Raw genomic sequence first — 21,372 nt, 5'->3', positions numbered from 1 at the left:
AAAAAAACCCAACAGAAAATCAAGTAAATAAAATATCCTGATGTTTATCGTAGTTCAAAAACTTAAAGGGGAATTTTACAACAGCTTATTAGGGCCTTTGCAGATAGAAAAAAAGAGTACATTTCTGCCAAAAACTCAGAAATTTTGTGATTGATCTCAGAAATTTTCCAGAAAACTTTTAAATTTTCAAAAGAAATCTCTGGACATTTGAAATTCAGAAATTACCAAAAACAATTTGTAGAAAAAAATTCTGCTATTGATCTAAAAAATTTTCTAGAAAGTTCCTGATATTTTAGGCAGAAGTTTACTACTTTTTTTCTCCAATATGCTGTAGCAGATTTTTCATATTTGCTCTATAAGAAGAGCAAATATGTTGCTTTTGGTGTCAAGTGAATAATTTCATTTTCAGTAATAAAAACACTGGAAATGTTTTTCAGTGTTTTCAGAGGTTTGCTTACCTCACCAGGAGTCACTTTGTTTCCAAACATTTGCTATATTTAGCAAGTTTCAGAAAGAATAAAAGCTGCAGCAAAAATCTCTGAATAAACTTGGTTATAAAAACACAAATACTTTCTGTTGTACTTTACATTCTTCTGGGTGAGAAAATTCTGTTGGTAACAATTTTTACCTTCATTACAAATTAAAAGTCTCTGTCTACGGGCCAAATTTTAATCATATTTGAACTGAAGTTGGGGGCCACACAGAATCAGCCCAAGGGCCACAAATGGCCCCTGGGCCGCACTTTGGACACCCCTAGTTTAGAGTCGCTGAGATTGAAAAAAGGTTCCTTTCTTAAATTCACCATCTCATACTTGATGCGAGTTAAAGTTAGTGAATTAAGAAGTTGTCCTCCACCTTCAGTATTAAACACACTTTATTCAAAGCACCAAAATCACTTGTAGTATCACTTGTAGGAAAAGAAACACCATTAGCATAATGCAGCCACTACCATGCTTGCCAGCTAGGTTTGCTTACCTCACCAGGAGTTGTTGATAAAGTGAAATGCCAGTAGTAATTCAAACTCGTTCTTAAAATGCCTTAAGTCGTATCACTAGATCAGACCGTCATGAAAAAGAGATGTTCAAACACAAATTATTTGAATTTATAAGCCCAGAATTTCTAATAACATGGTAAAAATAAACGATATACATTAAATTCGTGTTGATTGCATGCAAACGTCTTAACAGAACCGCAACAGTCCTTTAAACAGCCACATAACCTTCTAGATGAATCCACACTGCTGCGGCTAACGGTGAGCTAATACATCTAATTTACATCGAGACCAAATTTAAAACATTTAACAGCGAAATACCCGCTAAGCATAAAATACACTTTAATTGAACATATTTTATCTAATATCACTTAGCTACTCACCCAAAGGTGGGGGTAAAAGCGTTTTCCTGTAAGAATGGTAACAGTTTTAATGAGCTAGCTACCAACGGTCTTCCTAATTATGCTAACAATGCTAATTAGCTTCACTGAAGAAGAAGAGACGAACTTCCTGTTGAATGAAACTTAAAACAGGAAGGATGGTGAAGTTAAACTGAAGGATCCAGTAGGGTTGTTTTTTATTACAAACTGATAAACACATGACTGGTAATTAGTCGTAAATATATTTACTGATAATTATTTTTGTTGTATATTGTTGTTATGTTAGCCAGCGTTATGCTAACTTAGCATTTAGCTTCACCTAGAAACAATCTGAACATTAGCTGATTATTTTTAAATGTTCCGCTCTCATTAACGTAGCCTAAAACAATAAGTGCCACAACAAATAAAAGCAATAACAGCGAAAATTATTTTTCATTAATTTTATTCAATAACAGGTCTTCAAATGTCCTGCTGGGTCTGCTGCAACTGCTGCTTTCTTTCCCCAAGTCCTGAGCGCAAACTGGCAGTGACATCCTGCGGCCATGTCATCTGCAGCGTCTGCTATCAGAAAGGTAGAAAACACCTTCAGTTCTTACACTTTTCATGACCCTGCCAGTCTGCTCAAAAGTTTGCATCCCCTTTCAGGCTTTAAGTGATTGATGTCAGCAGTTGATTGTACATAATTCTGGCTGGGTTAAGATGAAGACGATTAGTTTGGTCACAGAGTCAAATCATAAGTTTAAATGAGTTAAGTTGAAGTTTTTTGCCCAGTGTGAAACATGGCGGTGGAAGCATCATGGTGAAGCAGATCAATGAAACTTACATCTGAAAATACAATCAAAAACACGTTTCCAGACTGGTTTAGGGGGAATCTGTTAAAATGGTTCATCTTTAACAGTGTTTTCAAACTTTTTCAGCTATTTAACAAAGACACACAGACCTCCACAACATCTTATATATACAACTTTAAATAAACATATTTGTCTCTTAACACTCTTATTATTGTTGTCATCTTTGTTCATCCTAATGAAAAGGCCTGTCACAATAACAGGTTGGACGATGAAGAAGTTATAAACAATTTATAAACAATAATATTGTTGCTTTTAGACCATGTTCAAGTTTTACAATAGTAATGCCATAATAATGCAAAAACATATTCTCAAAGAAAAATAAACTTTAAATTTTAACATTTAACTCTGTAACTGGAAGACATTTTAAATATTCAAACACCAAACTGAAGACTTTATCATCCAGTTTTTTTGTGCTGTGTACCATAATAGTGTTATAAACTAATAAAATTTCAGTATTTTCCCCTGAGAAACTGAAACATGTTCCTGCAGACATGAATTCCTCCGATCATCAGTAATTCTGGCTGTTTTCTTGTGAGCGAACCGGTCTTCAGCCTCTTACCCGTTATTATTTTAGACACAATCCTCTGATAAGCTAACTGTAGCAAATAAATGGCCGTTTACATGCGGACCACCAGTGGTCCGGGAACCACAGGTTGAGAAATCCTGAATGAGGCTTGGTGGTTTCTGCAGACAGCGTAGTTCTCTCCACCAAAGACTTTAAATATATATGCATCATTTTATCTTTATAAACTGGAGAAAATTCACAGTAAATCAAAGTTTGGGTTTTTTATGGTATTATTTTGTCCCTAAGCTTTTACTAAGAAGCCTCAATGATTCAGTAAAGTCCTGACTGACTGGCCTGAACGGACAGCGACACCTGCTGGTCACAAAGCGGAACTGCAGAAACACATTTTCTACTTGAGATCTGTTCTTTGTTTTTGTTTTTGTCTTTTTCTTAATAAAGAAATCTTCTCAAACAGCTTTTATTTATTTAGGAGAATAAATATTTTGGCTTTTCTCATGAAACTTCTAAAAACAGGAATCACTGATGGAGATCCTGCTTTATTCAATCTGATAAACCCAAATTATTCAGTTTGGTTCTCTGGGTGTAGCATCACTTTATCTTAAGGCAGTGGTGTCCAAAGTGTGGCTCCGGGGCCATTTATGGCCGTTGGACTGATTCTGTGCGGCCTTCAACTACAAATAAAATCTGATACAAATTTGGCCTGTAGATGCTGATGGAGACTTTTAATTTGTTGTCAGGGTAAAACTTGTTATCAACACAATTTTCCTACACAGGAAAAAGTAAATAAAGTACAGCAGAAAGTATTCAAGGTTTAATAGCAAAGTTTTAAAAGATAAAACCAAGTTTATCCAGAGACTTTTACTGAAAAACCAACTTTGCTGCAACAAAACCAGCTGTTATTGTCTCTGAAACTTGGCTATAAATAAATAAATGTATTAATTCAAACCCAAAAGACTCTGAAGACTAGAATCTTCTACGGCGTATTAAAGCCATTGTAGAAAACGTAGGACATTTCTGCCAAAAACCTCCAGATGTTTTAGAGCAATCTCAGAAATATAAAAAAAACATGGAAATTTTCTAGGGAAAAAAAAAATCAAATTTTTAGATGTTTTTCCTAGATATCAGAAATTTTCTATAAAAAACTTGGACATTTGTGAATTTCAAATGTTGAAAACTTTCTTTTGAAATTTTTTAAAGAAAATGTCTGAGTTTTGGTGGAAGTCTACTCCGTTTTTCTATCTCCAAGGTTCCTGATAAAACTCCTTCCAGGGTTGGATCTGCAGTAGATATCAGGACGCTTCGTGTTCTTGACGTTAGGTTGGGTTTTTTGTCCACAGCTACAGTTTGGACACTCCTGGTGTAAGAGGTGAAGATGAAAACGTTTAAATGTTGGGCGGCTCTCTTCCAGGCAGCCACGGCCGGTGTTTGATATGCAGCAGCCAGTGCCAGGTTTCTCCTCTTTCTGACAAAGTAAGAACATTTTATTCCCACACAGATTCGGGTTTCTGCTGTTGTCACCTTCAGGTTTCATGTGTTCATGTTTTCAGAGCAGCTCGGACGTGAAGGCTTTGTTTTCTGACATCGGCGTTGTGGCAACCAGACATCTGACAGAGATCAGCAAAGTTTGCACAGTTCCACATTTATTCCAAACTGTCCTGTGATAACTGTCCCAGATGCGTTTCATCAAATTATTTTAGGCTGTTCTTGCAGATTTCACGTTGTTTCCTACCAGGTTGTGGCGTTTCAGGCCCGGCATCAGAAGAGGTTGCTCAGTTACTACAAGCAAAAGGTGCGAGACTTTGTCACTTTACAGCCAACAGATAGTTGTTAGCTAAATAACCCACTGTTAAATTTCTGAAAAGTGTGGTGTGCATTTGTTTTTAGCCTCTTCCCACCAGCTGTAAACATTTATAGACTTTAGTTTTTCTTGTGTTGATCAAAAATCGATAATTCTGCTGTTTTTCTGCGTTTAACAGAATCATAAACTAGAAGACATGTTGGCCACTATAAAGCAAGAAATGCAGCAGATGGGGAAGTGAGTAAAACTGTAGCTTCATGGAACAGACTGAAGTTTTCACACGTTTAATTTCCTGTTTTGTCTTGTTTTTAAAGGAAGCTGAATGATCAGAGGGCTTACATTGCTAAGCTGGAAAACTCTCTCCAGCACCACAGGTCAGCTGGCTCGTTTGATCCAGAGTCATTATCAGCATTACCGTCAATTCTCAGTCAGCAAAGTTAAAATGGCCACAAATTACACTTTAGTTTATGTTTTCAGCAACAAATAGGTTTTTTGAAAGAAAGAAAGAAAGAAAGAAAGAAAGAAAGAAAGAAAGAAAGAAAGAAAGAAAGAAAGAAAGAAAGAAAGAAAGAAAGAACAAAGTGTGTAAATCATTGCGGATGTGAAACTTAAAAAGAATTTTGTTGGTTTGCCTCATAAAAAAAAAATCTCGGCAATAAAAAAATAAGCAAAGTTTCATAAATGAATGAAAATCAGATAAGGTGCAGGAATCCTGATTTCCAGAATTTAAAGAGATAATATCCATCCATTTTCTAACACTCTGGTCCCTTGGTGGGTCAGGAGCTGCTGCCTCTCCAGCTAATGTTCCAGGTGAGAGGTGGGGTCGCCTGGACGGCGACGGGTCGCCTGGACGGGTCGCCTGGACGGGTCGCCTGTCTGTCACAGGGCAATACAGAGACACACAGGGAGAACATGCAGAAAGACCGGGGCCAGGAATCAAACCCAGAACCTTCTTACTGCAAGGCAACAGCTCTACCTACTGCGCCACCGTGCAGCCCAGAAGAGATGATAACTTTGTCTTTTTATAATATTTACTGTAAGAAGATTATCTTGACTGAAAGTAAAGATTCTCCTGAGCTGCTGGAGCCACAAATCCTGCTAAATATTTTCACTCATTTAATAACATTTTTATGCAAAGATATTCAGACATTTTGTTTCAGTTTTTAAACTCGTCTCCTACAATGAAAAGATAGAAAACTATCCAACTTAGTTGCACATTTCTGTGAAGCCGGGTTTGTTTTTAATAACTGCAGTATTTATTTTATTTTCTGTATATTGGAAATTTCAGTTTTCTTATTTTTATGAATCCACCATCTGTTATTTTTCTACTTTTACACCTGAACGTTCCCAAGATGTTTTTATTATTTCTGTTATATTTGATGAAAACTTCTGTTTTCTGCTCTGTTCTGTAAAATTTTCCTGAGATTCTGCAGAAACATAAATGCAGTGAAATCCACTTTCCACTAGGTGGCGCTCCTGAACCGTTTCAGTCAACAGGCATCAACAAAACCTGGATTATACAGAAATACTCCAAATCACAGTGAAACATAATTATAGTTTTAGACGGTTTTTAAAGTATAAACTACATTTTGCAGTGGGAAGTTTAAACCTAATTGTTGCCTTTTATTGTTGGATTCCAATCAATAATTTTGCAGTTTAATAAAATGAATATTTTGCTTTTTCTGCAGTTTAAAAGCTCCGTCTCAAACCAGCAGCAGTCTTCACACCCCGCATGGAAACAAGTCAGGTGAGCATCGCTACACCCAAAACACCAAAATCCATCAAAATGTTTCCCGACATCATGAAAGATATTCCATGTTACTGTCAGTTATGAGTCTTTACTCTGTAGATGTGCCAGGATTATGATGTTCTGCATAAAGTTATCATCAGATTCTGATGTCATTTGGTCATTTAAAGATGATGAATGTGCAGCCAGTTTGGATAAAATAAAACAGCTTAAATAGTTTTAATCAGTTTATCCGTTACTGACCAGGCAGAACTCTGTGCTTAGAGGAAAACCCAACAACTCACGTCTTTCAACTCTTTCTAAGAAACCAAATTTACTTTCATCTGAAAATGATCAAAATAACTCAAATAAAATAACATTCACTGCAGTTTAAGGTGTGTGAATAGTTTTGCACTTAATTGGCCTGTTGGGGTTTGAAAACGAGCCAAATGCAGAAAGAAACAATAAATACTGAACAAAATATGGCAAAACATAAACGGATGTAAACGAGGAAATAAAGAAGAAACCAACACAGAAGAACATCGTTGTTTTCTTCATTATTTATTAATCCGACTCTTAATGTGGCTCAGCGTTAGCATGCACCAGCGTACTGATGCTAATGTTAGCATACTGGCTAACATTAGCATTTTAGCTTTTACGCTGTTATTTCCATACAACCAAACTTTGGCTCAACATGCTAGTGATAGCCCTCATTGCTAATGTTAGCTTCATAGCTTAGCTTAGATGTTATCCAATCATTGATAAATATATTGGTTTATAAGCTAAACTTAAACTGAATTGATAAGGTCAGCGTTAAGCAACATGCTAGTGATAGCTCACATATTAAGCTAACAGTAGCATCTAAACTTTAGCATTTTTCTAAATATGAGACACTTTTGGGAACCATGACATGACAGACGTAAACTTTAAATCTTTAGTTTTAATTATTTACGCTTTAATGGTCAAAACCTCTGATCTTTTTCTGTTTGGATTTAGTGCTTCAGATTCCCTACGAGTCTCCCGTGTTCGTCCCACGTCACGCTTCAGCCTCCAACATGTGAGTGTTTATGTGACATAAAACCTCATGTTTCACGTCTGATAAATTACTACTGGTGTTTAATTAGTGTCAGTATAATAATTTCTACCCGTGTGAAACAAGGTTGTAACTTTCAGAGTGAGCAGCGTTCTGCCTTTCTTCGCTCCACTGCTTTGAGTTTCAGGGTTTCTCACTTTGGGCAGAATAAATGTTGCTTTTGCTGAAAGCTTGTGGTTTAAGGAAGCGGTGATGGCAGCGGCGCGATGCGGCGCGGCTGAACTAATGAAGTGTGCCTTCCTGTGTGGCAGCAGCCAAAGCCTGGAGCTGGATGACAGGAGTCTGTTCAGGAAAGTGGGTGTCTTCACTTAAAGCCCATCTCTGAGGGCGGGGTGTCCAAACTTTATGGCATGTGGGGAAAAATCGTAAACTCAAAACTAACCGCAGGCCAGAAAAATCAACTTAAAATAGAGTAAATAAATTATCCTGATATTTTCTGTAGATCCAAACTTAAAAGGGATTTCCACGACGGCCTATCAGGGCCTTTAGAGACAGAAAGAGCAAATTTCCATCAAAAATTCAGACATTTTGTGGTTCATCTCAGAAATTTTACAGAAAACTTTGAAATTTTCAAAAGAAAATTTTGATGTTCTTTTTCTAGAAAATGTCTGATATTAACTTAAAATTTAGATATTTTTCCCCCAGCAAATTTCCTTATTTTTCCTGGAAAGTTTATGAAATTATGCTCAAAATTTCTAAATTTTTTGACAGAAATGTGCTAGTTTTCCGTTCCCACGTTGGCCCCGGGACGCTGCAGCAGATTGTATTAAAAGAAAAACATCTGGTCTCAGTTTCTTCTGGGCTCCACTGAATACATTTATTTTCAGTGATAAAAACAGGATTTGTGTCACTTTGTTTCCAAACATTTGCTATTTATCAAAGTTTCAAAGAAAGAATAAAAGCTGATTTTGTTGCAGCAAAGTTGGATTTTCAGTAAAAGTCTTTGGATAAACTTGGTTATTATGTTTTGATAAATTTTGGTTATAAAACCACAAATACTTTCTGTTGTACTTTACATTTTCCTGCATAAAAATTATGTTAACATTTCTTTTACCCTGATTACAAATTAAAAGTCTCTGTCTGCAGCTACAGGCCAAATTTGGACCAGTTTTCAGTTGCGGCTGGGGGCCGCACAGAATCAATCCGAGGGCCACAAATGGCCCCGGGCCGCACTTTGGACACCCCTGCCTTAGGTAGTATGTTGCCCTGAAGTTTAAGCAGGAAGTGAGGCTGAGGAAACGTTTTTCCTCTGCTGCAGCCCATTTCTGCGCCCAGGCTGTCGGTGATGGCGGCGCTGCCAGAGGGACGCTCAGGTGAGTCGCTGTCAGACTCCAACGCGCCGCAGCTGAACAGCTCATCATGTTCTCACAGCCACAGAGAGTACTGCTGAGTTAGCACTTCTCCAAAATTCAAAGTTTAGTGGAGGGAGTTTTGACACCTCTCTTCCTAAAAACATTAATTTCCAGCCATAATCAGTAACTTAACACCATCCGCTCCTTCATGGGTCGATGTTTCAGTCGACTGAAGAACCTTAATTTGCGGTTTTTCATTCGTGAACTGTGGATTTCTCTGGTGTTTTGCTCAGGACCCGCCACCCACAGGTCCTACAGCCAGAACCCACTGACCTCCCACTCTACCCACTCAGCCACCATCAGGTGAAACGCTTCACTCATCTCCTCAATTATCACTTCAGATAAATACAAGATCTATCCTTATCTTTAAGGTCTTACTGTTAAAAACTACTTTTGAGCCTTGTAGACATTTAGCAGATAAACTGATATTTTTCTGAAGTATGTTACATCCTGTGTCTGGTATTAATTCTTTGTGCTTCTGAAAAATGAGGAATTTGTTGTAAATTCGGAGTAACAGGATCGTTTCTGTTGCTCTCCAGCCGTTTTTCTCCCTCCACTCCAGAGTCGTACGGTCAGAGTTCAGCCTGGAAGTCGCCTCAGCTCAAAGCGTCGTCCTCCTTCAGGCACTCTGCGTCCTTCCTGGGGTTTCCCCCTCCTTAACGCTTCTGCTTGGATACGACTGATGATGCACATGAAGATGTCAAATGTGCAGCTTAAACCCAACATGAAATGAGACAAACTGCTCTTCACTGTCGAACTGTAAATGAAATAAATTGAAATGAGTTTGGAGTCTGAGTGAAATGGTTCGATCGCAGCTAAAGCAGCTCTTTTGTTTCTGCTCTTCAACTTTAAATATTCTGCAAACTAAACAGACTCGTCCATCGTCAACCTGAGGAAATGAACAGTTAGCATTAGCTTCTGCTGACTATTTTATGTGCGGATCAGTTTAGCTCTTTCAAAATAAGTCTTTACGTTTACCGTTAGCCTCCAATAAAATAGTAGTTTAGCATTAGCTTCTAGTAATTTTTTGATGTGGTTAGCAGCTTCGCGTTAGCTTCTGATCATTTTTTAGGTGTTTAGCATTTTAGCATTTGTTTCCACTAGCATTTTATTTTCAGAGATTTAGCGTTTGTGGAGCTACTATTCTTGTTTAGCAAACTAGTTAGCAAAGCTAATTTTTTAGTTAGCTGTGCCCACCACTGGCAGTAAATGATGCTGAACTTAGTGCAGCAGGAAAAGGAAACGTGTGATTCTGTGGTTCAGTGTGCAGGATACGAAGTAACACCAGACATTCACAGCAACCACAGTGGCCATCATGAAAAATAATCAGTAAATATGGTTTCTGTCAGACCAATTATGTCCAATTTGACACCAGAAGTATTCATCAATGATAAATATTGGTAAATTTAATGCAAAGAAACATTTTCCTTGATGGCCATGGCCGCCATCTTGAATTGTTCAGTGACCTTTCAACTGGATTTGTGGGTGTGGCCCTAAGAGCTCTTTTTATTTCTGAAAACTTTCTAAATGGCTCACTGAAAAACAGTTTTTGCTTCATGTTTATGGGATGTTGGGGTTTAGATACGTGGCGCTTCCTGCGCTGAAGTCGGAACCGTTTCATCTGCAAAGCCGAGCTGGAATTAGTTGGCACACAAAAGACGATGACATGTAAACGTTTGGCTGAAAGATGCTGCAATAACATTCCCTCATCCTGTCTGATGGAATCCGTCTGAGCGCCGTCAGCCGGAGTCCAGGCGTGCCGGATGCGTTTCGCCAACTTGTTATTTCACCTCAAACCTGTTACAAAACAGCTGCAAGTGAAGACAAAGGGAGTGTATCCACTCAGAAACCGGATATCACCTGCAGTCACGGCGGCACGGAAAGCCTCGGCGGCCCGATGTGTTCAGGCAGGTCGGTTCCTCCTCAGCGGACCGCCGCGGTCGGCGCCATTGTCCCGGCTGTCAGGCTGCTGAATAACGCCTATTGAAGGCGGCTCAGGTGTGGCTGTGTGTGTGTTCTGGACCGGCGCACGCAACTTCCAGCCTTTTACTGCACTCTGTTCAGGAGGGTTTTGTGCCGAGTCTCTGGAGCTGATCCTCTTCCACGCTCCAGTGAGATCTGAAGCAGTTTCCTGTTTTTAAGAGAAAGGCGGCTGAGCTGTCAGAAGTTTCCACTGACCGTCGAGCAGCAAAAAATTTATATTACAACAAAGTCACTTAATTTGGAAAAATCATTTTTCAACAAAACGTTTTGGCTTATTTTGCAAAAATAGAATGGAAGCAACTTTTTGCATCAATCAAATTATGTGATGAACTACAGGAAGTTACTACTGGCAGAAACCATGAAGAACAGACGGCAGGAAGTGGTTAGAGGACGATGGCGCAGCATGTTTTTAATGACTTACTGCGTGAACAAACGTGATTTTGTTTGCATTCCTTATTTAAAGGAAACATTGCAATTGTGAAATTGTGTTTTTTCAACATTAGCTGAATATTGACAAAGTTTTGCTCACATTTGTAAAAAATAAAAACCCACTGCTAATGTGTCACACTGAGTGGAGACGTTTAAATCAGCGTAATCTTTTCCTCATGTTGGTAATAAGGAATAACGGGTTTTTAAACTTTCTCTCCTGCAGCTTCACGTGTCGCTGCAGGCCGTACAAATGAGCTCTGCTACTTCAGAGAGCTAAAGCAAACTGTTCTGATGTCAGCCATAATTATTCAGCAGCATGTTCCCACTGACTGTCCTCTGCTGTTTGCCTCTGCAGCTCCATCACAGTGTGTGTGTGTGTGTGTGCGTGCATGTGTGAGGGGAGAAAGAAGCCTCCCTCTTAATCTGATCCAGACTTCACACTTTGTCGCTTGGCGTTTCAGCCTCGTACCTTTGGAGGTGTAATCCCTTCAGGCAGGACATGACACGACCCAAATGATTTCACACTGGAGCCATTTGTCTGTTAGCGGCTGCAGCCTGAGCCCACGGCGTCATCTGGGATCTTCATCACGAATGAAGTCTAACACTCAAAGTGATGCTGAAGTTTAAACTGCAGCCAATGAAGGTCAGATTTACCTCATAATGTTGGTTTAAAACAAACCATTAAAATAATGTCGGTTCTTTACCGTCTCTTAACAATTCAGTTCAAAATGATTTCAGTTTCAATCCATCGGTGAGCAAAGGATCCTCCTGACCTGCTCCAGTCTTCTTAAAGGGCCGGTATCATGTAAAATTAACTCAGTTTTTAGCCTTCCATCATGTTCTAAAGATTTTTCCTCATCAAAAACAAACCTAGGGTTTTGCTGGGTGGCCCTAGCCCCGCCTTCGAGGCGCAGCTCCTCCCCCACTCCGCTCCTTCAGACTAGCCAGCAGCAGGTTTAATATTTTCCATTTTAAGAAAATTATTTTGGAAATAATTTTACTCTGATTACAAATAAAAAGCCTCAATCTGCATCAAACATTTAATCTCAACATTAATCTTACATTTTCCAACCTTGCAGAAAAAAAAGTTAAATCTCTTATTTTTCGCATGTTCCAATACGTCGCCATGGCAACGACGTTCCAACGTTACCATGGCGACGTTACAAAATGGAGGCTGACAGACAGATCTTTTGGTTTTTTTTAAATAGATTTCGAATGAAATGTGAGAATCTTCTTATGTGAATTGATTTTTGCCTCATCAGTAATATTAGTGAGATTTCTACTGTTCCAGTTGAACAACAGCTGAAACATCAAGACGTTTAATTTACACTGCAAAAACAAAATCCTACTGAGTATTTTGGTGTAATTTCTAGTGGAAATATCTTAGTACACTTTAAGACAAAACCAACTTAAAAGTAACTTTTCATGTAAGCTTAATTTTCTACATCCAATAAGCAGAAACAACTTGAGAAAGAGGGAAACGTTTGTTTACTTCTTATCGTTAGAACAGATTATTTTGTTCAGTATAAGATAAGAACAGAGCTTCAACCTGAGATTTTCTTTTTTCTTTCCAGTCATTTCAAACTGGAACTCCGTGTTCCCATTTATTCAATGGCAGAATGACTTATATGTGAAAAGAGCAAATAAAGTAAAGTAGCTCTAGCAGAAACACTTTGTGTTCACACTTAACAAGTCCAAGTCAAAGTAATAAAACTATTGACATGCAGCTGCAGTTTGACTTTAACTGCAGCGCTTCTGTGAAGGCTCAGAGAATAAAACAGCATCTTTACGAAGCTTGATGGTGGCAGCATCATGCTGTGGTGGAGGATGATGAAGAGTGTTCAAAGTGTCAACAATAATTTTAACAAATGTGTAAAAAGCATTTCATTATAAAAGTTACTGCAGCTTTAAGGGACCATTACCAGCATGTTGACACCGTCGGTAGGATGTGGCAGAGGCAACAGCGACTTGCTCCACTCAGGATGCAAACATTACTGTATAAACTAAAATTAGCCAACATGCTAAAGTTAGATTAAATGTGTGGAATAACTAGCATGTTTATTTTGTATTGACTTAATTCATTCAGTAGTTTAAACATAGCTAAATCAAAATTATTTATTAGATGACAACAGACTGTTGAGACTTCAATTTTGGCCAATGAGGCAAAAAGTTTGGACACCCCTGTGCTAAACGATAATATTGTTGTTTTGAGAACAAACTTTAAATTCTAATGAACATTTAACACTGGATGACATTTTAAATCAAAACTAGATAATTTCTTAAAGACTTTAAACGTTGCCTGCCAAAGTGTGCATGTCAGCTGGAAATTAGCATCAATGCTACGGTTAACTAAAATGTGGTTGGCAGCATGTGCGGTATCACAAGCATGTTCACTCTTACATTGACCTAATTCATTCATTGTGCAAATTTTGGCAAATATATTAAAAATGCTAATTACAAGTGTTGGGTTAACGTTAGCATGGGGGCTATCATTGGCCTGCAACAGCGACTAGCATGATGACACTGCCAATAAGACGTGGGTATTTATTTACTTAATCCATTCAGTAGACAAATGCTAACATTAGCTAATTATGTATGGAATCAACAGCATGCTTACTTATATTGACTTTATCCATTCAGTATGATAAAGCTAGCTAATAAATCAAAAATGTATTAGCTAGCTAATAAATTTATTAGCTAGCTTATAGATGACTATAAATAAATAGTCATCTATTTATCTAAAATAAATAGACCAAAAAAAACACACTTTAGATCTATAATTTTGGCCCACCATGTGGAATAAAGTTTGGGCTAGCATGGCCGCTACTTCCTCTCACCCAGACCCAAACCTGGCGGATGTGGCGGGAAAAGACAACCGCAGATCAGGAGGCTCCTGTCGCGGCTCTGCTGCGGGCGTTAAAGGCCGAGGCTTCCTTCCTCTCAGCCGCATCTCTTTGTTTCTCCTCATCCCGGTGGAAGCCGCCCGCTGCCTCTCTTTGTGTTTTTGTTTTGCCGGTTTTAATGGAGGTTTTGTGGCAGCGGAGTGGAGGATGATTAGAGGGAGAGGAATGCAAACACAGCAGCCAGGTGTCCGCTTGTTCTCATCTGCATGTGCGCTGCAGGTGAGCGTGCGTCCGCGTCTCTCTGGTTTCTGAGCAGAGGGGTGTGTGTGTGTGTGTGTGTGTGTGTGTGTTTCATGGTCACTGACTCCTTTTCGATGAAGTTAAAAGGCTCTTTCTTCCCTTCGTCACTCACCGCAGCTGCTGTTGACTCAGGCGCGCAGGAATCTGGTATCTTCATCCAGACACGTAAATATCGATTTAGGCGTTAAAATTGATTCTCAAATCCAGGGATAAATAATTTCAATACTAAAGTCATTTGACCTAATGTATCTTAACAAGAGTACGTTAAATTATTAAGATATTTCCTAGAAAAGACGGTTTGGTGGGAACTACTTTTTCTTCCGCCTGGTTAAGTGAGTGTGCCGCTCACCGTAAAATTACAAAAATAAATTCGCTTCATCAAAACACGCCAATTAAAAAAACTCGTTTTGTACTAGGATGAGTTGTTTCCTTCGGCTGTATAGAAATTAGCGTAGAAACTTTTTTCCGCGTCACAGCAGTCATGTGATCAAACAACTGGCGGAAATGACGAAGACGATGAAAGGAAGTAATATTTTAATGACTTATCGCGTGAACAAACTTATTCACGTGTGATTTTAATTACATTTCTTATTTAATGGAGACAGCATTTTCTTTCTGCTCTAGTGTAATATCAAAGTTTTACACACATTTGTGAAGCAAATGCAGATTTCTTTTTAAAATAGTTCTTAATTAAACAATTTCAGTAATTACTAATATATACATAGTTTGCAACACCATTTTGTCATTTCGTATGATTGTCTGCTAAAACAGCCTGGCTATAGTAAAATTAATATGCTATATGAATGAAAACTTTTTTGATTTAACAGTCATCAGGTGTTGGACCGGAATCGCTGAGACCCGGGCCAGAAATCAGAATATTTTATTTAAACTTTAGAAACTGAAGGTAATGACAGAACAGGAGATGTCTGTCCTCCTTTTGTCTCCGACACGTTCACCGGTTGACCTCTGACCTCTGCCCATGTTCTGCTGTCCAGCCAGGTGAACTCATCACATCTTTCAGCGCCTCGCCTCTTCCTCCTAGTTTTCCTCATCATCCTCAGACGCTGAGAATCAAGAAACAAAAAACCAACCAGACTGAAAACAGAAGACTTTTCCTTTTATTTTCTTTTTTCTTCCAATTTTCCTCCATTTTCTTTTTCTTTATCTCTTAGTTTTTCCCCTTTCTATTCTTTTTTTTTTTTACATTTTTTCTTATTTTTTTCCTTTGTTCTTTCTTCTTTTTTCTCACTTTTTTAAAATTGTTTCTCTTTCCTCGTTTTTTTTCTTTTTCTCTTTCCCAACCTGTTTTCTTTCTCTTTTTCTCCCGTTTTTCTCTGCTTCCTGCCGTGTTTCCAGATCAACTGGCTCCGTGTCGTATCCACATCTGGAGAAAGTAGTTTTTCCTTCTGGACCGTTTTTCCAGCCTGTTTCTCATTTTGGTGAACATTTTAAATAAAAACTGGAATATTCAGATTTTTTTAGCTGTATTTGTTTGATCAGATTTGAGCCAAAAACATCCTAAAAATAATTCATGCAGTTTTAAAAAATGCCTCTGAATAAAGAAGTGGAACATGATTTCATGTTTTAATGGCACCAACAACATGATTATAACGATACAGGAAACAGTTTTTAATCTAAACTACCAACATCTGTACAGGATTGTCGTTATGGAGATAATCAATAAAACTTGTATATTTTCTCAGCACATATACATTATCTTACAATATCATGATTGTAGCTTTTGCTGCATAGCTTCCATTATGACTAACACAGAAATCCATTCATGCAGTAATAATGCCCAGTTATATGGAATATAACAGGAAATAAATTAAAAACACACTTTTCTTTTTTCAGTATTTTTTATCCCGATGCTAAAAGGTCTGAACAGTTTAAAGAAACATAAAGTAGACGTATAATATTAATGATATTTCATGTACATTAGTGGTCGGTTTGCAACATGATGGAAAAACTAATTATTGGTTTTGGACAATTATTCATTAAAAGAAAATAAAAAACATTTTCAATAAAAATTATCCTGATAACCTATTTTTCTTTAAATAAAAACAGAAACATCCCACAGGAGGAGAAATGTAACGTTTAGATGCAGTCAGAGCGTTTATTATTCACTAAATGGGTTTAAATGGCAGCAGAGATGGATAAATTAATTCACAGCGACTGTAGTGATGCTGATTACATTTTAGGGATAACATACAAACAAACAGCACTATATGCATTATTTATAAAAAAATATATTTTTACATTATCCTTCTGTATTGTGAAGATCTGTGCAAAAACCTGAAGGTACCGGACGATTTCCTCTGAGGTTCACAGCAAAACATTTTTCAGATTTTTCTGGAGAAATTTCCCCTGAATCAAAGCCGGTCGCATCGTTTAAAATGTAAAGTTATTATTATTAAGAGCCAAAAGCACTAAAATATTACACATAAATACATGTTTATGTAAGTGGTTTAATAAAAATATATGTTAACTGAAATATGCTTTGAAAACATTCAATTGTTTCAGGTTTTCTGTATTTTGTTTCGGTGGGCGGGGCTAACGCTGCGCTAAAGAAGCTGATTGGTCGGCACTTCAGCCGTTGCCTGCGGTAACCAATCAAACTTCAGGGTTTATCTTATGACCAACATTTACTGTTTAAATAAATTTACTATAACTGATCTTTTCAGTTAATACATTTTAATTATTCTGGAAAATATTGAATCATAAAATAATTTTTTATGCATTTATATGAATTTTGTTTAAAACAATATTAAACATTAAATAAATATTATTTGAATATTTATTTATATTTCTGAATAAAATATGGGAAATATAACAGGACAACTTTTGTTCATATATTTTTATTTATTTATTAAAATTTAATCTATCGCATGTTTCCATGTAACAAATGTTTATTTATTGGATTATGATTATTTTAGCACCAAGCGAGACGGACACCTGAACGAAACGTTTAAACCTGTTTTATTTTGAATATAATCTAAATGATTCATTTTCACTGAAGCAGAACTTTAAGATTTAGTTTCACTTTAAACAAAGTTAATGATGCTAAAACGTTTCCCTGTTTAAATGCAACTGATGACATCATCACCTCAGCTCAATGGGAGCAGGAAGCAGGAAGTGACATCACTCATCAATTTGTTTTGGCTCAGCTACGTTTCGCCTGAGAAATAAATCCATTATGATCACAAAAAAAAGTTTTCACCCCCTTTCAGCTTTTCCTCCAAACGTCTCCGGAGCCACAGGAAGTGGAAGATAACCATGAAACTAAAATGAAACATTTTCACACATCAGGATCTGAAAAGTGAAAGGATGAAATCTCCTATTTATTTCCATTTTCTGTTGATTTTCTCATAAAATCTCAATAAAAAAAACAAGAAATTTGTAACTGAAAAATATAGAAAAAATCCAAACAGTGTGAAAACTTTGAGTTTTTTTTTATCTGTGTTTTACAAGTTAACTGCTTTAAAGGTTAAAGGTAGCTTTAACCTTTAAAGCAGTTAAAGTTAAATTTAAACTCATCAGATAATCTCGGAAAACGTTTCACCCCTTTTGGATTTAATCTTTACTTTGCAATGTTAAAAACTCTTTTTTATTGAATAATAAAAAAGATTTTATGAGAAAAATCAACAGAAAATGGAAATAAAATTATTTCAGCAGTTGTACAGTTTAAAAATCTGAAAAGTGTGGCATGTATATGTTTTCAATTCACAAAGAATAAGTCCAAAAGAAGTGAAATATTTTTTATCTGTGTTTTTAAAGTTAATGAACTGAAAACGCTTTTGTAGTGTGAGGCTACAGAGCCGCTGCAGTCGGGTTGATGTTGGTGAAGGACGCTGCAGCGCCAACGCAGCTGCTGCTGCAGTCGCTGCTGCTGCAGTCGCTGTTGCTGCAGTCGCTGTTGCTGCCGCTGCTGCTGCTGCTGCTGCAGCTGCAACCCGGTTCTGGAAGCTCGTATGAACCAGGTCAGACTTTGGTTGAAGCAAAGGACTTCCTGTCTCTACCTGCTGCAGTTCGTCGCATGCTGTTAGCTGCGGCTGCGCCGTCTGCATGCAGCTGCGTCTGCTAACACTGGTAGTGTATGTGCTGGTGCACCTTGCCGTTGACGTGTGAGTGTGTGTGTGTGTGTATGTCCGTGTAGACCTTGGGGTAGAGCTTTGGCGCCAGCAGCAGCTGCTGATGCGCCGCCGCGTATTCCTCGTACGTCAGCGAGTCTTTGTCGGAGCCCGTTGGCTGCGCCGCGGGTGGCTGCGGCGGGCCGGCCCGGTCCCGGCGTGGCGCCGCGGGCAGCGCAGAGGAGGTGGAGCCACTGCAGCTGCATTTCGATTGGTAGAACCAGAGGAGGGCGGTGCCCAGGATGAAGGCCACGCCCGCCGGGATGCCGATGATGACGGGCCAGGGCAGGCCAGGGGGCGTTACCATGGGAACGGAGCTGGGCTGGGACTTCCTGTCTGCAGGGCAGAAACACGGGAATTTATTTTAATAAACGGAAAACTGGGTGGAACTATGCAAAAGTTTTAAACTAAGAAAATTCCAGGTTTTCCTTTAAAGGATTCAGAATTTTCATAAAAATGAAATTAAAATCCCTTTAAAACTAAAAATCGATTAAAGTATGAAACTATGCAAATATTCCTACAGAGGTCAGAGGTCAGCGGGATGGATGAGTGGATGGATGGGCAAATAGTTCATCCATCCTGCCTTTCTGACTTCTGACCTGGCAGCACGGTGAGGTAGGCGCTCCTGAAGCTGTAGCCCCGCCCCCCTGACCTCTGACCTGGCAGCACAGTGAGGTAGGCGCTCCTGAAGCTGTAGCCCCGCCCCCCTGACCTCTGACCTGGCAGCACGGTGAGGTAGGCGCTCCTGAAGCTGTAGCCCCGCCCCCCCTGACCTCTGACCTGGCAGCACAGTGAGGTAGGCGCTCCTGAAGCTGTAGCCCTTGCTGTTGGCTCCCAGGCAGATGTACATGCCGGCGTCGTCCTGCTGCGCCCTGCTGATCAGCAGCTTGTTCAGGTACGACCCGTCGGGTCGGGACCAGACCTCCCCGGTGGGCAGAACCACGAAGCGCTGGTCACCGGCCTGCAGAGGGCAGGGAGTAGGGGTCAGAACCAGAAGCAGAACACTGTGTGTGCGCGGTGTGACCTCTGACCTCTATGGTGGAGTTGAAGCGAGCCTCCTCTCCGGGTTCGACCCGTTTCATCCACTGGATGACCGGCTTCACGTCGCTGCGGACCTTACACTGGAAGGACGTGGTTCCGCCATAATCCACCGTGGTGTTGACCGGGTGGGTTCCGGTCAGAACCGGCTTGGAGATTGTCCGCTCTGGAGACACACCGAGACTGTTAGCAACACCACCGGGCTTTGACTAGGCCATGCTCTCAGATAGACATCGCTGACATGTCGTTGTAATTGCTCCTTTTGTTGTGGTTTTTGCCAGTGGAGATCGAGATATAAAAAGGGCATTATGAATAAATCTGTTATTGTCTTTAATTATTAATTATTGTGATAATATTGCTATTTTGCCACTATTTTTCAGTAATATAATGGTTATGATTTAATGTAAGAACATATTTTCAAACATCAATAAACTTTAAATTCTAATAAATATTTAACACTGGAACTAGAAGACATTTTAAATATCTAAAATAAATAAAGAAAAAAACAGAAACAAAAAATAAATCAAATTATTTTGTCTCTTTCATCAAAAGGTTTATTTGAGACCAAAACATCAGTTTTTGGTAGAAAATCGTCACATCTTTTTTTAAATTTTAATCAGTTAAAATTTTGGAAACTTAAAATTGCTGCTGCGCAAGTTACTCAACAGGCTGTTGCTAGGTAACCAAAGTGAGGGTAGGGGCTTGAAACTGCCTGTTACCCAGCAGGTTGTTGCTAGGCAACCATAGAATCTGTGAGTTAGTTGATGCTACCAGCTAGCTTAGCTCACATTGAGAGGTTGAGCTGCTAAAGTTTTTCCTCTGCCTACATGTCCCAGAATGCTGTGCAGTTCTGGATCGGAGTTCAGTGAATATTCTATATTCTTCATACTGAATATTGAATATTGTACCAGTCATTTATTGATAAACAAAACAAAACAAGGCTGGCTGAGGAGAACCGCAAAAACAGAATTAAAAATGATAAACTACCAAAACCTCATTCATTATGACTAGCATGGAGTTCTTTGAGTGAGCCATTTTGGCCATTAGTGTTAAAGATTCAAATGAAACGAATCAGATGGAAAACTAAGGCTGTTTCCCTCCTTCAGTCTAGTTGAGCTAGTTCTACTGGAACCAGAACATCTGCTCCACCTCCAGCTGCTGTGGTTCTGAGTCAAACCAACCTGTTCCCCTCCTGGCCTGTGGGGGCGCTGCACCAAGAACCACTGAAGGAAATCGACACGAAAATCTCTGAAGACACTGAGAGCAACTTCCTTCTTCACCAGATGGAAACAAGATGGAGGCATAAGATTTTAGTGATTGGAGGATTTCTTTAAATACCCCGAGCCATTTCTGCTATTAGTGCTAAGCTAAATTTGTTTTGGTATTTACTCAGAATGCCCTGTGCTGTAGTCCTCCTGGAGTGGGGCTAAAGTGGATTGGAGTGGGGCTAAAGCGGACTGGAGTCAGGCTAAAGCGGACTGGAGTCAACCTAAAGCGGACTGGAGTCGGGTTAAGCGGACTGGAGTCGGGCTAAAGCGGACTGGAGTCGGGCTAAAGCGGACTAGAGTCGGGCTAAAGCGGACTGGAGTCGGGCTAAAGCGGACTGGAGTCGGATCGAAGCGGACTGGAGTCGGGCTAAAGCGGACTGGAGTCGGGTTAAAGCGGACTGGAGTCGGGTTAAGCGGACTGGAGTCGGGCTAAAGCGGACTGGAGTCGGGCTAAAGCGGACTGGAGTCGGGCTAAAGCGGACTGGAGTCGGATCGAAGCGGACTAGAGTCGGATCGAAGTGGACTGGAGTGGGACTAAAGCGGACTGGAGTCGGGCTAAAGCGGACTAGAGTCGGGCTAAAGCGGACTGGAGTCGGGCTAAAGCGGACTGGAGTCGGGCTAAAGCGGACTGGAGTCGGGCTAAAGCGGACTGGAGTCGGGCTAA

General features: G+C 39.3%; 2 protein-coding genes and 2 long non-coding RNA genes across 5 annotated transcripts in view; 2 read left to right on the top strand and 2 right to left on the bottom strand.

Annotated features, from left to right (window-relative positions):
* The first annotated feature begins 980 nt into the window (after positions 1-980).
* rnf212 (ring finger protein 212) lies at positions 981-6,412 on the top strand. The gene is made up of 9 exons (XM_015047069.1): positions 981-1,252; positions 1,821-1,943; positions 4,157-4,218; positions 4,296-4,370; positions 4,481-4,537; positions 4,725-4,783; positions 4,861-4,920; positions 6,235-6,293; positions 6,396-6,412. Exons 2-9 carry the CDS (start codon positions 1,835-1,837, stop codon positions 6,410-6,412), a joined length of 498 nt encoding a protein of 165 aa, XP_014902555.1. The 5' UTR covers positions 981-1,252; positions 1,821-1,834.
* Positions 6,413-10,095: 3,683 nt separating this feature from the next.
* LOC106956308 (uncharacterized) lies at positions 10,096-14,062 on the bottom strand. The gene is made up of 2 exons (XR_001426749.1): positions 13,979-14,062; positions 10,096-10,848 (listed from the first exon to the last, which is right to left on the bottom strand). It is a non-coding gene; the product is annotated as an uncharacterized LOC106956308 (long non-coding RNA).
* Positions 14,063-14,163: 101 nt separating this feature from the next.
* Positions 14,164-15,387, top strand: LOC106956307 (uncharacterized). Its single transcript, XR_001426748.1, has 3 exons — positions 14,164-14,251; positions 15,100-15,176; positions 15,268-15,387. It is a non-coding gene; the product is annotated as an uncharacterized LOC106956307 (long non-coding RNA).
* Positions 15,388-17,053: 1,666 nt separating this feature from the next.
* fgfrl1a (fibroblast growth factor receptor like 1a) overlaps positions 17,054-21,372 on the bottom strand; it is a 21,575-nt gene continuing 17,256 nt past the window's right edge. For both annotated transcript variants that reach the window (XM_015047070.1, XM_015047071.1), the window contains exons 3-5: positions 19,434-19,606; positions 19,183-19,363; positions 17,054-18,738 (exon numbers count right to left, since the gene is read on the bottom strand). In XM_015047070.1, coding sequence (XP_014902556.1) covers positions 18,353-18,738; positions 19,183-19,363; positions 19,434-19,606 — 740 coding nt within the window. In that variant the 3' untranslated portion in view covers positions 17,054-18,352. The remainder of the gene's footprint in view (positions 18,739-19,182; positions 19,364-19,433; positions 19,607-21,372) is intronic.

The sequence above is a fragment of the Poecilia latipinna genome, unplaced genomic scaffold, assembly GCF_001443285.1.
Source record: "Poecilia latipinna isolate Pla-1442-1.1 unplaced genomic scaffold, P_latipinna-1.0 Scaffold806, whole genome shotgun sequence".
NCBI lineage: Eukaryota > Metazoa > Chordata > Actinopteri > Cyprinodontiformes > Poeciliidae > Poecilia > Poecilia latipinna.
The sequence above is the reverse complement of the archived record's forward strand: the minus strand, read 5'-3'. Positions and strand labels throughout refer to the sequence as shown.